The sequence below is a fragment of the Alosa sapidissima genome, chromosome 8 (genome assembly GCF_018492685.1).
Source record: "Alosa sapidissima isolate fAloSap1 chromosome 8, fAloSap1.pri, whole genome shotgun sequence".
Classification (NCBI taxonomy): domain Eukaryota; kingdom Metazoa; phylum Chordata; class Actinopteri; order Clupeiformes; family Clupeidae; genus Alosa; species Alosa sapidissima.
In genome coordinates this window covers 24,678,013-24,694,304 of record NC_055964.1, presented here as the reverse complement: position 1 = coordinate 24,694,304, position 16,292 = coordinate 24,678,013, and the positions used below count along the sequence as shown (strand labels likewise).

Sequence of the window (16,292 nt, the reverse complement as noted above, 5' to 3'; positions counted from 1 at the left end):
AACTCAAGTTAAAATACAGATATCCAACATGTGACCAGTGACAAAAAAAACAAAAAAAACTTTTTTAGTTGTTTTAAAGCTGCAGTTGGCAAGCCTGACAGATTGAGGGGACTTTTTGAATGTTTACAACTCTCATGCCCTTCCCCCGCTACCACAGAGCACCCTCTCATCGCGTTTGTGCTCGTCAGTGCAAGCACAAACTCGATGAGAGGCAGCACCAGACTATGATTGACAGTCAGATCTCACACAGCCCTACTCTGATTGGACCAAAAGAACTGGGAGCTGTGGATTTTTGCGAAACAAATAACAGGCTCTAGGTGGAGGTAGAAGTGCAGGGTTTTTTTTCTAAATAACGGCTGATTTATGTTGTTCTGTTGGAGCATAGTGTCGGTTTCAGTGAATATGTTGAACACACAAAACACTGCAACACCCATGTCTGCCAGGACTTTACTCTGTAGCCTTTGTTCATTTCCCTGTGTTTGCACCACACCCCCTCCGTCTTCACCATTCAGCCAACACCATTCTCCAGAGCACTTGGTCTTTCCATTACGAAAACTGAACTGGCTCAGAGTGCTTTGCAAACAGTTCCAATCAGACCTCACAACACAGTTTCAAGATCCAGGCCGTTGCGAGTGGGCATGGACAAAACTTCATCTGCTACTACGCACCTTATTCAATTTCAAACACCTAAAGGTCCACACCCCCCTCAGGCCTTATGCAACAGCTGTACCCAATGTCCTTAGCCCTTTAACAACACTCTACTCTTCATACCCAAACATGCATTTTCAACCTTAGCTGATGTTTTTGCTCATATACTTGTTAATTTATAGAATATCATTATTATTATTATTATTTATTTTTTACCTTTTTCCCAATCAAACAAATAGTGAAAAAGCACATTCACCTCAGACATTTTATGTTTATTTTTTAAACTTTATGATAATGTAGTCACTGGATCACTACTGATTAAAATGTACTGCCACTGTGATTCACACATTCATTCCTCCAGCAACATGGTTATGTTGCTGATCACATCAGAAATGGCCACAGCATCGAAGAGGAATGACCAAAGAATTTGTTGGTAGAAAACCAATCATGCATGTGGAGAGGGCTGGGTCTGGGATGCCAGACACCACTGTTAAGCCCTCTGGAGGTGTTGTGAGCCTAATTCAATTAAACACCAATGAAGGAAGGTGCCTGCTTGATAACCCCAGTGAAATGCTCTTGATGATGACTTTGTTTTTGATGATAAATAAATGATAAATTGTATATGATAAATTGATTGGCCGCTGTGGGAAATCCATTACCTAGCACAAGGAATTGAAGCCCAATGTCCCTGCCCTTTGATCTATTTACTTCCATCCACACATGCAGCCATGCAAGTTCCGCATCCAAGCACTCAGTCTTTCATATTGACTATTTGACCAGTTTCGTATGCATGAGCTCATCTGAAACTTAACTTGCTAAAGGCTTCTCTATCTCTTCTTTCTGGAGTTGCTCTGGACACATGTGTTTCTGACTGAGCTCATATTCCTTTCCCGACCCCCATCTCAGCAGCAACCAGCCATTCATCACTTGCGCGCGCACGCACACACACACACACACACACACACACACACACACACACAGCCAAGCACACACACACACACACACACACACACAACCAAGCACATGGCCCTGGGCACATAGCAGGAAATTTAGTTATAAGACAATGTGGATCTCTGTTGTTGTGCAGAGAATGTGAATGAGCAACTGGCAAACTATAATAGCTAAAGACTATTGTTGATTAAACAAGCAATATGCACAATCTCATCAACATTATTATAGTAATGCCAGCATCTGTGTACTTCACACCAACACTACAACATGTTTCAGAAAGTTTATCTTCAGTAAAACTGTGTTCACGGAGGAGGGGTGGGATAAAGGCAAGGGAGTCCTTGAAATTTAAATGTAGTTATGAACTCGGTGCTTTCTAAGAGAAACATTAACGTGTGTGTGTGTGTGTGACAGAAAGAGAGAGAGAGAGAGAGTATAAAGAGGGATGTGTGTGAGTTTGGTGGGTGTCTTACGGGGTTGTTGAGTTTAAGTGCTTGTGGGGGAGGGTCTCACGTTAGGGGTTGACACACAAACACACTAGATAACATTCTTAACCTGCTGGACCCGGAAACTACTCAGAGAGTGACACAGACTAAATGACAGATAACTTGCCTTAAGAAATAGGAGCTTAACCAGAGAAGTAAATGAAGGCCATTGGAGCTCATTTACATGCACCCAGCAAAATAAAAATAAAACAAATATACGGAGGTCCTCACAATCATCTCACAATCAACAGCAAGCAAACCAACACGTTATACACTGTCAGTGGTCATTTATTCATATGCAATTTGTCATAGGTTTCATAGGTCCTCATGACTGTCATGAAATTCAACAAAGTTCTGAAATGAGCCGTATGGAGACTTGGGAGCTCTACGTGTTTTAAATGTCTCCACTCACAGACCAGGTCAAACAACATCTCATGTTCCCCTTTTCTTTTCCTGCTTGTCTTGCTGGTTCCAGTGCTTGTGGTCTCCAGGGAAACGACCAGGAAGACCAAAGCACACAGTGGCTGTAGGTTACATCTAGCTCACCCACTGCACAAATGGCCATCCATTTGTTGTCCAGAGTGGAGGAGATCCTTCCTTACAAGTCTGCCATCAGACATATTATTGATCGAAAGAAGAAATAAAACTAATTAACACCTATGTCTCTTGCAGGTGTTACACAACTCTCAGATGTGTTTACTTGAGTTTGGTCCCATTATTGGTGGTTGTCACTTAGGATACCAAAAGTTATTAATCAAAGGTGAAAGGTAATGGCTGATTTATAGTTTTCATTGCTACAAGCTGATCATTACAAGGCAACATGCAGAAGTGGTATTGTGGCATTACCGATGTGATAAACTCCACAAACTCTAGTTATTGCCTGTGCAAACGTTCGCTTATATATTCCACCCTATCTAACACTGACTATTTCTCATGCAAAATCGTATCAAAATTGTCATACACATGTAGTCGTCTCATGAATTTAGCATATTCATTGCTGTAATCTTAAACCAAGACTTTACCCACCCCCAACTCCTGGAATGCAGAGCGTCTGAAACTCACACAAGCTCAACAAAAACCTTTGGGGGGGGGGGGGGGTTATAACAGTAACAGGCTCACTCCAAAATCCTTAAAGCTGCCCTTGGAGTGGGCAGCCTACACTTTCTCTGACCATCTCTCTGTTGTTGTGGTCCAGTAATGCACATGTAAAGGTTTGGAGTTTCCACATGAACTAACTCAGTCCAGGTTCCTTTTAGAATTTGTTTCTAGAAAGGGAAGCATGGGGTATTAAATTACAACCAGATTCTTCAAATAGGTGACCCCTTGTGGACAAAGGCCACCACAAGCCCGGCTCTGCCCACTCTCACATTCAGCACACACAACAAGACACACAGAGTTGTTTGTAACGACGGGAGAAAAAAAAGACAAAAGTCTATCATGACTGACAAACACTCACATGACACACACACATGCACATTCTCTCACATACACATTTGCATTAAAACACACACACACACACACTTTGTTATTCATATAACACACAATCTTTGAATCACTTGTCACAGAAACTCATTGACACTTGGGTGTTTTGGGTCAGTCACTGTGGGAGGGACCTGGAAAAAAACAAAGGTTGTTTTGTATACCACTGTTTGTTTGTTTGTTTGTGTGTGTGTGTGTGTGTGTTTGATCATTGATTCAATCACACCTGTTGATGGCTTCAGTCACACCTGTTGGGTCAGGTTCCCGCAAGAGTCAGCAAAATAAGAAAGACAACAGCCTGGTAGGCCTGTGTGTGTGTATTTGTGTTTGTGTGTGTGTGCACATCTAGAAAGCAGTTTGTGTGTTGATGGAGGGAGGGATCATGACAGTTGAACACAACACACACATGTATGCACACGTACTCTCTAACTTTCGCCCTCCCCTCCCCCTTCTAGACTTCTGAACTTCCTTTCCACGGAGTGCCGGGAGTCAAGTCACATACACATGTCCAAATGCACCACCAGAGAAACTCATATATGAACAAACTCATCATATAGGTTGTATAATATTTCCCAGTATATGAGTGAGTGTGTGCATATATGTGTGTATGTAAGAGCAAATGAGTCTGCACGTGTTAGTATCTGTTACTGTTTGCACAACAGCCATAAGATACTACTTGCAGACTAGTTTGCCTATTTGAGTGAATGTAGCAGTGATTTGGTAGTTTGGAGTTGGTAATTTGGTGATTTTGTGTAAGAAGTGTTAAAATTTACACAGGGATGTGTTAATTTGTGTTTGTGTCTGTACGTGTATCTAACACGTGTGAATCTTCATGAGGTTTTTTGAGAGCATGTATGAGTATATTTTTGTATGGTATGTGTGTGTTGGGGGATGGGTTGGTTGTGTAGGATTAGGCAGTGTCTATTCTCAAACACCATGTTCCTGACCAGGACATATAGTCCCATACAGACCGATAAGCCAAGGCCAATGATCAATAGAAAACACGATAGCAGTTTGTGTGTGTGCTCCTTTGCACATACATTGAACATGCATGTGAGTTGGAGGTAAATGTAAATGTTTCTGATAAAGAAAAACTGGTCATCTGATGCCTTTTTGCATAATTCCTCATGTGATTTATGATGGAATCTAATTAAGTAACATAAGATTAAAGAAGAGAAGCAGGGATGCTGTTTGTGCAATTGATATTTTCATTATGGTGTGAGAACAACTGTTTATCTGTTTGGACAATTTGTTTTGGCCAACAGATATTATTTGAAGTCTGGATATATGCTCCAGCCACGCTCTGGCCACTTCACACTGGGGCTTGAAATTAGGTATATAGGGTGCGGGGCTGTGCACGCGTGCAGCGCACGCATGATATTCAGTTATGTAACACGCACAAAAAAAAAAAAAAAAACCGTACACGCCCACTTATGCTAATTGCAATCAGAAGTTCCAGTGATGGGTACAGAGTTCCCGCCTCTATAGACCCGCAGGGGCATATGTAATGATCTGTGCTTTAAATAAAGCCCTACGTACAGCTTCGCACTGTTCTCTGGTCTTCTGATCGGCACGCCGCCCGAATCTCCATCATCTCCTCTGGTCTTCCGGAGACTTTCAGGCTCCTGGTCCGTATCTGATCTCGTGCAGCCATGCCTAGCAAGAGAAAGAAGAATAAGCGCCGCATGAGGAGAGTGGTAAGTCAAAAATGTCAAAAATCTTGTTTTGGGGAGAGTATGAAAGCTATTTTTATCTATCCTAGGAATACCCATACGCACTTTTGGCACATTTGAGATTTGCTCTGCACATCTGTCTGGCCATTGAAGCCCATTTCCAATGTTCTTAAAACACGGACACGCACATACAATCTAATCCTGCATGGACGTGTATTTCTTTAATTGAGTGAACAACTACGTTTAAGACCTTAGTTTACAGGACTGCTACACTTCTGAAACGCTTTGGTAAAGGTTTAATGCATCAATTTAATTTTAATTTCACTGCTAATTACGCCCCTGCTGGAAGTCGTAAGTCAATTAACCTTTTTCAGACCAACTCTCAATTGAGAGGGGTCTGGTGTCAATGAGGCTAATTATTACCTACCTAGGTAAACCAGAAAGACTTTACGAACTTTCTTAGTTGGGTGTGCGTTCTTTTATAAGTGGCCTTAAGACTCAGCAAAATTCCATTTCCAAAAGTGCTTCATTTTCATTGGCTATCTTTGTACGTGGTACATTTAATGTGCAGTGTAGTTTTTACTTTGTATAATTCAAATATTTTGTCGAAAGTATACATTTGATCACTTGTACTCATAAAATTCAGTTGCGCGTTTGTTAGTGCGTGGAGGGGGTGTGCCTCGAGCGCGCCCACGCCGTACAGGCATTAAACAAAGGGCCGCTGGACCCCGTGTACCCCGTGTTTCTTTGGCACAAGATGTTCCTTACATCTTTGTGGATGTTTACCATTAATTCTCGGGCGCATTTTTTTCAATGAATCTTATTCATCGGAACAGTGATTTGTAATATTTAGGCTAGTCTTACACAATCTCCGCTTTATAAAACAGACAAAAAAATTGGAACAAGATGTTCAACTTGTCTCTTCCCGAACTGCGTTTGTATTTATGTGCGTGCATGTGCGTATTTGAGTTTAGGAGAATGTCGGGATTAGATCATTAGTCCTACATTTCTGCAGGATGTAGTGCCGGCTAATCAAGTTGCCCCATTTTACCTTTACATTGACATTAATGCGTTATATTTCCCCAAGTAACCTATGTAAAAAAAGCGAAATAACTAGTCTAACGTGTAGGCTACATGTATCATCTCTAGCATCTCTGTCGGACTGTCGCTCGCGCGCTCTGGTACACTGTGCCTCGCGTGCGCGTGCCCGCCAATATCGCCGTGTTTATCTAGGCTTCTGCCCTCCCTATGTGTGTATTGAGGGGGGAGGACGGTGGGCGTTCACATTCCTGTGGAACTAGGCAGTCTTAACGAATTAGATCAGTGAATTATTTTTCCTCTGAGTTAGAATGCCCTCACCTTCTAAATCTGGCTTTTGTATGTTGATAAATAGAATAGAGGTTTTGGTTTGTGCATGCATGGATGTTTATGACACAAACCTAGCATAATATTTATATTGTGAGCCTTTTTCTAGCTCCTGCCACTGTGAAGTTAAACACTTCATGTTTATCTTATCCAAAGAAATACCTTCCACACATAAGCCCTTGTGCTCTTGAGGGATGAACTGACCCTTATGCTTAACCTGGTTATTTTAGGCTGCACAGTGCACACCCATGTGGTTTGTCCCCATCCATGGCAACATCACCCATTAATACTGTCTAATGAAGCTGTTTCTGCGTATATGTTTGTGTGTGTGCACGGATCTGCCAGTGTCTGTCAGTGTGTTTGTGTGAGTTAGAGGGCTCAGCTCTTTGCTGATGTTGGCTTTCTGGTCATCCAGGCTTAAGTGCACACACACACACACACATGGTAAACAGCACAAGCCCTGTCTGCTGTTGGCTGCCCTGCCGTAGTGATGTTCAGTAGAGCGAGGTGGCTGATTGTAATGTGGTGATAATGAGACTTTAATGAGACTATGGGGCGATTATAATGTGATTATAGTAGCATTCTAGGGTGCTTAGCCTGTCAGAACACTTATCCGGAGCATGGGGCACTGCTGGCATACACCTCACTGCCTCTAAAGCACACACACACACGCACACACACACACACACCCATGGCTCACTGCCCCCCAGTCCCACAGCTTACACGATCACACATCACTGTCCTCCCCTACAAACACTACATTTTCACAATGGACCTAACCTCTCTCTCTCTCTCTGTCTCTCTCCCCTCTCTCTGAGCAGCAGGCACAGAGGCGGGCACTGGAGGAACAGTATGCTGCTACAGCTAAAGGAACTCCTGCACTCAGGGCTGTCTCTGCCCCGGGTGCACCCCCGGCCAAACCACCCAAGGCGTCCAAGGCCCCGGCCCCTAAACCAAAGATCCAAGAGGTCATCGCTCCTGCTCCTGTTATCAAAGAAGTTCCAAAATTGTCTATGTGCCCCCCAGTGGAACCCCCAAAGCTTGTACCCATAACCCCAGAGGTGAAAAGCTGTCCCCCGGTTGAAGCCCCCAGCCCTGCACCTGAGCCAGTTGCAGTTCCAGAACCTGCCCCTGTAGAACCTGAGCCCGTCAAAGAACCAGAACCAGTCATTGAACCAGAACCAGTTGCGGTGGCACCAGAACCAGCCAGTAAACCAGAACCAGTTGCTGTGGCACCAGAACCAGCCAGTAAACCAGAACCAGTTGCTGTGGCACCAGAACCAGTCAGTGAACCAGAACCAGTTGCTGTGGCACCAGAACCAGTCAGTGAACCAGAACCAGTTGACGTGGTACTGGAACCTGTCTGTGAACCAGAGACGGAGGCGGAACCAGTTGCAGTGATTCCAGAACCAGTCGCGGATGAACCAGAAGTGGTTCAGGAGCCCGAAGTGGTGGAAGCACCTGAACCAGTTCCCATTCCCGTTGTTGAGGAAGTGGCGCCTGTCGAAGAAGTTCCTGTTGCAGAGTTGGCAGAAGAAGCTCCAGTTGTGCTGGAGAACTCTCCTATTCCAGCTCCAGAAGTAGAGGTAAGTGTCATGAGTGCTGCCTGTGACTATATGGGAAAACTGTTGGTCCCTGGGCCTCGGCCACCAAGTGCAAGCTTTGAGTGGGCCTGTGGTGCACACGTGGCTGAACCCACATGGTCACTAACGGTTGCGCCAGCCACGCCTTTCCTCCTGGCCATGTCCTGTACATGTGTGAGGATGCAGGCTTCCCAGAATAAATGTGGCTTTGCTTCTCCTGGGAGTTTTGGTTTACTCAGCGGAGGCACGTATGGCATGTTCCTCCACACATGAACAGGGCTGAGGGTGTAGGGTAGCTGCAGGGTTGGATCAGTGGTCATTAAAGACGGGTGCAAAATTGGATCCATTTTGGTAACTCAGGTGAGACCCCCCACCCCCCTTGAACCCTTGCCCCCACCCCCTTCAGAGGGGCGTGGCCCAATCTTTAAGGAAAGCGTGTCTATGGGAGACAGAACATTCTGTTCTCTTCTCCTCTTGGGCTCCTACTCCACCCGCTCCACCACCCAGCCCTCCTCCCGTTTGCCTGTGGGGCCCAAGCTGTGAGTGTGTCAGTGGCTGATCGTTGGTGTATGGGGAAGGGGTGTGTGTGTTTGTTGAAAGAGAACTTCCACACAAAGCTTCATGGTTTGTGTGATTGATCTGTGTGTGTAAGTGAGAGGGGGGGAGGGGGGGGCGTGGTCTTAGGAAGCAGGGGGTTGTGGGTGATTTGTTGCCCACGTTTGGCACGTGTTGGCTCTTATAGAAAGGGGAGGAGCTCCCATAGGGTGTCTTCCAGTCCTCCACATGTCTCGTGCTGAACTGCCTGCCCATCTGTGGGTGCTGGGTCTTTGTGAGCTCCCTGTGTGTGTGTGTGTGTGTGTGTGTGTGTGTGTGTGTGTGGTTTTTGTGTGCAAGACAAGTGCATGAGTAAATGTAGTCTGACCAGTGCCGTAGCCTGAGGGAGCAGGGTCCAGTATGGAGATGGCTTTGTGTGTGTTGAGTGTGTTCCTGTGAGTGGCTGCGCTCGCCCGCTCGCTCACGTCTGTGCGCCTGGCTGCGCTGGGCACATTATGTTCTGTGAGCTCACAGCACTGGAGTGGAAGCCGAGGGAAGGAGTGGGAGAGGGAGGGGTGGCAGGGAAGGAAGAGTTGAACATTTTGTTCCATAATGGCTGTCTCTGCACTGATGCCTCCTGTGTGTGGAGAAACAAAGACTCTGAATAGAGATATGTTGGCTGTGTGTTCCAAATATAGCTTTTAGTTTTTATACATAAAAAAAAGCAATCTTTAATCTTTAACACAATTCAACAAACATGAGGCACATGAATGTATGGTTAACAATGCATAGATAGTATCTATATGTGTGTGTGTTGCAGGACTGTTATGCAATTAACTGTAATATTTCAGCATGTTGTTTAACCCCTATATCCCCCATATCATATGTTGTGGCCCCCTATATCCCCCATATCACTTAGCAGACATGTGTGTGCACGCGCACACACACAGCCAGGTCTTTGGCTGCTCATTCACATTCAGTCAATGCACATGTATGCCTAAAACGGGTGTCTGTCACCCCTGCCATGAAGGAGGCAGAGACACTACTGCCCCCTTATCCTGTTTCATAATTGTTTAATGGCCATGATTGAACCACATTCACACCATTATCCACAATCCCAATTAGTAGTTGAGACTGGAGCCCCTTCCCATCCTCCAGCCCTTGATTGAGTGTTCTGGAGCTCATTGTAACCTCTCCTCTTGCTGTGTTTTTCTAGGTGGAGACGCTAGCTGCTCCATGTGAGGAAGCCATTGTCCAGGAGACCATAGAGGTTTGTACATGTTTTCATGGCCAGCAGAAAAGCTGCCCTGTTTACTGTTTATTAGACTGCTCTGTGAATGTGTGTTGTGTTAACCCTGCCAGGGGAAAAAAAACAAGGAAATCTCTTGCATTTCCTTGAGGCTGTTGTAAGATTGCCAACCAGCATTAGTTTGGATATACCACACTTCAACCTTATAGCACATATGGGTCAATAAAACAAAATTAATTGTTAACAAAAATATGAATAGTTAAAGGAACCATATGTAAGATTGTGGCCAAAACTGGTACTCCAATCCCTTTCAAATGACTGTAGAGCGGTGTATCCCCTCCCCCTCCCCCCTGACTCGAGGTTGCCAACCCGGATGCCAAAACACTACTGACTTTGTGATTAGTAGATAGGTAGAGGGTGGCGCATCAGGCCAAAACACAACATGACATGACAAAACACAACATCAACATCAGTTGAGGGCTGCAACTTCACTTTTTAAATGGCCGGACTACTGTTGTCAGTAATATAAGTATTTGAAATGAACATGATTTCTTAATGTCTAGTGACGTATCAGGGCCATTTTATGATTAATTGAAATACATTTCTTACATAGAGTTCCTTTAAAGTGCAATCTGTTAGTGATTCAACAAAACAAGGCATACTATGCTAAATAGTTGAGCAGACCATTAAAGGGTTTGTTTGGAAAAGGTAATGAAGCAAAGCATTGCATTACTCAATAGTGTCATTACATGCATTCAACTGCCATACTATGCATTTATAACTGATCATTAATTGCCAGTTGATTTACAAAATGATAACATTTCTTCAGTAGTCTTTTATATAAACACACAAATCCACACATTTTGTTAAAAAGGCTAATGAGGATTTCAATTTGTAGTACTTGCACTATCTGACAAGAGGGGCAGTCCCTAATATTTTAACAGAATTATGTCTATGTATGTGAACAAAACAAACTGATGTTTCTTTTGGCATGTTGATGTAAAATACTGGGATGTCTAAATGTGGTCACAGACAGCAGAAACGGTGGAAGTGGTGGCATGCGAGCTTACCCCTGAAGCACCAGAGGAGATTGCACCTGAACCCATAGTCGAAGAACAAGAGACGGTCTTATCGGAGCCTGTCGCTGAAGTGTTAGCTGAACCTGAGCCTGTAGATGAAGCCCAAACCCTTTCAGAAGAGACAGTCGAAGAAGCCTCGGCTGATCTGGAAACGGTAGAAGCTGTCGCCGTGCCCCAGCTGGAATCGGTTGAAGACACGACTGAAGCTGTGACCGTGGAGGCTGTTGAAGAAGCGGTCACCACAGAACCTGCTGCTGAAACTGTGAGTGCACAACTCAAAGTGGAAGAGGCGGTAGTGGAGACTTTAAGGGAAGAACCCGTAGAAGAGGTCAGGACTGAAGAGCCAGAGGTGGCAGTCTCTGAGACTACGGAAGCAGAGCAGCTTCCTGAGGTTACTACGGCTCTCTTAACTCTCCAGAGCTCCTGGACTCTTACTCACCTGCACATCTTCCACTAAGGCCAGCTTCACTGCTCCCCTCCGCTGAGCTGCTTACTCTTCCCTCTTCAGCACAACTTGTGTCGCCACCTCTCTTCACTTTTGTCTGGTTTACTGCCACACCTCTCAGCTTCTAGGGTCACGTCTTTTTGCATGGAAGCACTGAACTAAAACCTTGCTGTGTGGTTTTGGGGCAAAGGCTTCTCTCTGTGCAGCAGAGCACAAAAGTCTCTTTTCTGGCCCTATACGCATGCCTTCTTTCTAAAGCTTCCACAGCAAAAGCTTTCTCTCTTTCTCAGGGCTTGCAGCTATTGGTGTGCATTGTTTATTTGTTTCCCACTCACACCTTGTTACATGTTTAGCCGACATCCTCCATATTCTTGAATTTCCCCTTAAGGATCAATAAAGTATCTATCTATCTGTCTATCTGTCTATCTATTTATCTGTCTATCTATCTATTTCCCTGTAGGAGACTCCTGATGCCCCAGAACCAGAGGTGTCTCAGGATGTGCCTGCCCAGATTGAGGAGGCTGTTGCGGTATGTTTTATAATCCCTCCATAATGCTTTGTACTAGTGATTTCTGTCAATCAGAAAATATGTCATAACTAGGTATTTTCTACGATAATACTTCATAAATAAATATTTTCTATAGTTAAGTGGTACAATGAACATGGCATTACCCTACCTAGCAATACATTTTCTGTTGTAATCCTTGCATTTGTTTACGTTTATGTTTTTAGTTACGTAAAACAGTTTGGCGATTACATGTGTAACATGTATTGATGGGCTGAGCTTGTCTGGTATAGATTGGTTGTTAAAATGGCTCATTTTCATTACCCCATGTTCAGGCTGATATCGCCCCCGTTGCTGTCGTGGAACCTGAGGCGGCCCCCGTTGAGCCGGTCCCTGACACCATGGCTGAGGACTTTGTTGTGACAGAATCAGCTGTTGCTGTGGAGGCCGCCATGTCTGTACCTGCTGACACTGAGGGACCTGTAAGTCCTAATTTGACACATACTGTATGTTGCCTACTTGCACAGTATGCCTACCCTGCATTGCATTTCTGTTTCCTTATTGTTTCTTGTCTCTCTCTCTAGATTCCTGTTAGCACAATTGAGGAGACTGTGGTTGTACCAGAGAAGTTAGAGGTGGACCCTATTGCTGAACCCATCACTCTGTCGACAAATGAAGTCCTCAAGGTAATTTTACGTTTCAGAATCCATTTAACACAAGAACCGATTGGTCTGATTTCATGTATTCATGGCCTGAGTCTTCATTTCAATTAAGCCCATTTGTTTTGTTTCCCTCTAATGGAAACTGTGTTGTATGTGGCAAATCCATAACTGACACATTCATACCATTAATTTTCATTTCAGACTAAAGAGGAAATTGTGACTGAAGTGGAAATTGAAACCAAGACTGTAATTATCTTACATTCTGTAATCTGTATACATAAAGACTTTCATCTTTCAAATTTGTTCAGCCTCTCCTAACATGAAACTTTTTTTTTTTTTTTTTTTTCCTGCTCAGGTCGTGGAGGCCATAAATGGACACATGGCAGCAGAAGTGGCTATTGAGAGCTAAACATGATGTGGTGGTGAGTAATGTCCTAGCCTCCCGTCTTCACATATCAACAACCAGGTCAATTAATCGGCCATATACCAACAACCATATCAAGTATATAATTTATTTTTCTCTGTCTCTTTCAGTGCACGATGGACTCAAAATGTCTACATTCAAAGTGCCTTTTCATGTGTGGGCTCAAAATCTCTTGGATGTGAAGAGGGGATTCAGACAGATGTCATGATTTTCATGTGAATACTGGCTCTTTAATTGGCGTCCGCCTCCTCATGCATATTTGCAGTCACTGTAAACATGCGTACATGGGAGCTGTCAGTTGGTGAAATATCACAGTTTATATGTTCATATTTGGACCATTTTTGTATTGAAACAGTTTTTTTATTTGCCTCATCTTTTCCTTTGACCTTTTTTGTAAAAAGCGCTGCCTCCAAAAGGCTCCCGTTTTACTATTTCAAATGGTGCCTTTTTTTCTTAAGTTTGAATGGATTTTAAGAGAGGAGCCCTTTGGTGTGTATGTATGTGCTGTGTGCCACTTGTTATGATGACAAGTGTCCTGCATCAGTGCTTAATACTGGAGAAACTGCATCTATTCTCTGGAGCCAGTGCTGGAGGGGTCGGACTGTCAGGCCACACGTGTTGTCTACTCCTCCTGCCTTTTGTAAACAAGTCTATTTGGTACAAGATGGCTGCTGGAAGCCATGGTCCACAACAGACAGAGCTGTAAAGGTTCTTTCGCTCTCATTAAAAAAACAGAACTCACCGTGACCCTGTTTTTTTTCTGTCATTTATTTATTTATTTTTTAAGTTTAGTTACTGGATTTACCAAATGCTTTTATGCAAAGATACCAGTACTTCCAAATAAATTAATGTGTTTGTGCAACAGAAACAATGTTATGCAAAGATGCCAGTATTTATAATACCAATCCAGTTACTGGAACCCAATGAAGGGTAATCGACAAAGGGTTGAGATGTCCATGGCACGCTGCCATGTTGTGAATTATCTTTAGGTTACTGCAGGCAGGCCTGAATCAGGAGCAATAAATCATATTTCCATACATGTAGCCAGCATCCAAAGCACTATGATGCATATGACCTACACAGGTTGTGGAGACAGTGTGTTCATAAGGCTACTATGAAGACCGGGAACCATGTCATAAATGGTTTAATGGCTGAATGGAGTATAATAGTAGAGCAGCTAAGCACTGGAATGGTTGAGGTTTTTGAAGTGAACAAAAAAAGGCCCTCAAAAAAAGCATCCCTGGTGGCCGCCATCTTGAATTCCAATAAGGCCTCCATCTTCTCCCCTCTAAAACTAAATTAGATGTAATGTTACCTTACATTTTTAGGGTCAAGAAACTTAATTGAATCATTTCCATGCAAATCTGGTATCATCTACTGTGAAACTCAAGACACCAAAATATACAAATATTGAATATATCCATTGTCAGTCAATACAAACACTAATATTTCAGTATCATTGGATTAGATGTCCTTCTGGGGCAGCAGGACATAGTTAATTCTATGAACAAACATTGACATCTATCAAATTGGCTTAAAGGAAAATTCTGGTCTAAAAACATCTCTATTTTTTGATGAGTGCAAACTTTTGTTAGGTACCAAAATGACCATAATCAGAGTAACTTCGAATAAGACCAAAATATGCATAATGGAAATAGCATATACTATGGTCTTGAGGACAAGGCCACTCTACATCACAGCAAATTGCTACTTCGCGCCACTGACTTAAAATGCCTCAAAATCATTACACTTCCGAAAACAATATTTTATTAATAGTAACTATGATGTTTTCTACAAAGACAGTAAAGAATACTATAGGGACAGATGTGTTTACTATAATTATAACCCTATTTCATAGCAATTTAACCAAAAATCACAGTGAATTCTCATTACCGAAATGTGTCCGGATCCATTATTCTATTGTTTGTTTTAATTTCATGAAAAATCCTTTTTACATAAATTGAAGAAGATTATGCAAAGTTGTGTAAAAATGTCTATATTTATGGTTAATATTTATGATATTTTGCAAAAGGAAAGGTTACATTTATTGTAAAATTATTGTGTCCACACTAAATGTTCCTCATTACCGTAATGCGACTTGCCTGCCTATAAAAAGTACACTGTTCCATTAAATTAACAAGCAGACCCATGATGCATCACTTGGGACAAAAGGTTTAAAATGGAATCAAGTTCAGTTGTTCTCTCTCTCACATCATGATATTTGTGTAAATGTCATAGAATCTTTATTCTGTTACACTGTTGATTATCATTACCGATATGCTGTGATACTCAATGCTTTTACAAATATTTGAAATTATATTTTATGATGATAAAGACAATATAAGACTTTAATATTTTGTTAAGGTTACATAGCTTGCTAGCATTTTGTGTTATTTGCCAACTTAGTCAAGGACATCTCATTACCGTTACTCCAATTTCTCATTACCACGCATTTTAAAGGGTAATAACGGTAATGAGAAGTTGAGTTGCGGTAATGATGCAGTGATGATCTTGATATAAGATGACCCGTTCCCTCTACTAGTCAGGTTCACCAGGTTCTCTGTTCTCTCCCGTTGTTAAAAGGCGTTAAAACAGTTGATGTGATACCGCTTTGTGATTCCGCTTTGTCCTCCCCAGATGATCATTTTTTCTATCTCTTGTCAATCAGTAATGTCATGTTTTCTTTTTATTTCTTTTAACTACCATTGGTTTTCACCATGGCAATGGAGGTAATTATGAGGGCACCATAATGGGTTGTCAAATTGGTTGTTGGAGGTAAAAGGTGCAGGATGGCACTCCGAGACCTCCCATCTGAGCCTATGTGGCCCTACTGAGCCTATGTGGGCACTCAGATACCTCCCATCTGAGCCTATGTGGCCCTACTGAGCCTATGTGGGCACTCAGATACCTCCCATCTGAGCCTATGTGGGTGACATGACCAATATACCTGTGACCATGTATCTGTCGGCTCCATATACCCGTAGGCCAAGTTGAATGATAACATGGATAACATAGATAACAAGGATATAACCTAGCAAATGTACAGGTGTATCTATTAGGAGAGGGAAACTGGTGGAAGAACAGTTGTATATTGATGGCAAGGTGATTCCGTCTATTGTGAAAAACATGACAAATTTAGGGAGGCGGTACAATGTTGTTGGGCAGGAGCAGAAAATAAGAAAAGAGTTTGGTCTTGGTATCAGTTGGAAAGTG

At 43.0% G+C, this 16,292-nt stretch overlaps 1 protein-coding gene across 5 annotated transcripts; it reads left to right on the top strand.

Moving 5' to 3' along the window:
* The first annotated feature begins 5,061 nt into the window (after window positions 1–5,061).
* On the top strand, window positions 5,062–13,826 carry si:dkey-164f24.2 (calphotin). 5 transcript variants are annotated; one of them, XM_042100514.1, is made up of 11 exons: window positions 5,062–5,257; window positions 7,420–7,783; window positions 7,883–8,184; window positions 9,932–9,985; window positions 10,997–11,434; window positions 11,949–12,017; window positions 12,329–12,475; window positions 12,578–12,679; window positions 12,857–12,901; window positions 13,011–13,077; window positions 13,190–13,826. In XM_042100514.1, the coding sequence occupies exons 1-10, from the start codon at window positions 5,213–5,215 to the stop codon at window positions 13,062–13,064; spliced, it is 1,620 nt and encodes a 539-aa protein (XP_041956448.1). In that variant the 5' UTR covers window positions 5,062–5,212; the 3' UTR covers window positions 13,065–13,077; window positions 13,190–13,826. The 5 variants fall into 5 exon arrangements, with proteins under 5 accessions (XP_041956448.1, XP_041956447.1, XP_041956446.1 ...); XM_042100513.1 differs by having other exon boundaries at window positions 5,063–5,257; window positions 7,823–8,184; XM_042100512.1 differs by having other exon boundaries at window positions 5,065–5,257; window positions 7,420–8,184; window positions 13,011–13,080.
* The last annotated feature ends 2,466 nt before the right edge of the window (window positions 13,827–16,292 follow it).

Bases quoted from the DNA above. Each gene is read 5' to 3' on its own strand.
- si:dkey-164f24.2 (XM_042100512.1), top strand. From the start codon at position 5,213: ATGCCTAGCAAGAGAAAGAAGAATAAGCGCCGCATGAGGAGAGTG. The intron at 5,258-7,419 runs GTAAGTCAAAAA...CTCTCTGAGCAG, and splicing joins AGCGCCGCATGAGGAGAGTG to CAGGCACAGAGGCGGGCACT. The intron at 12,018-12,328 runs GTATGTTTTATA...CCCCATGTTCAG, and splicing joins AGATTGAGGAGGCTGTTGCG to GCTGATATCGCCCCCGTTGC.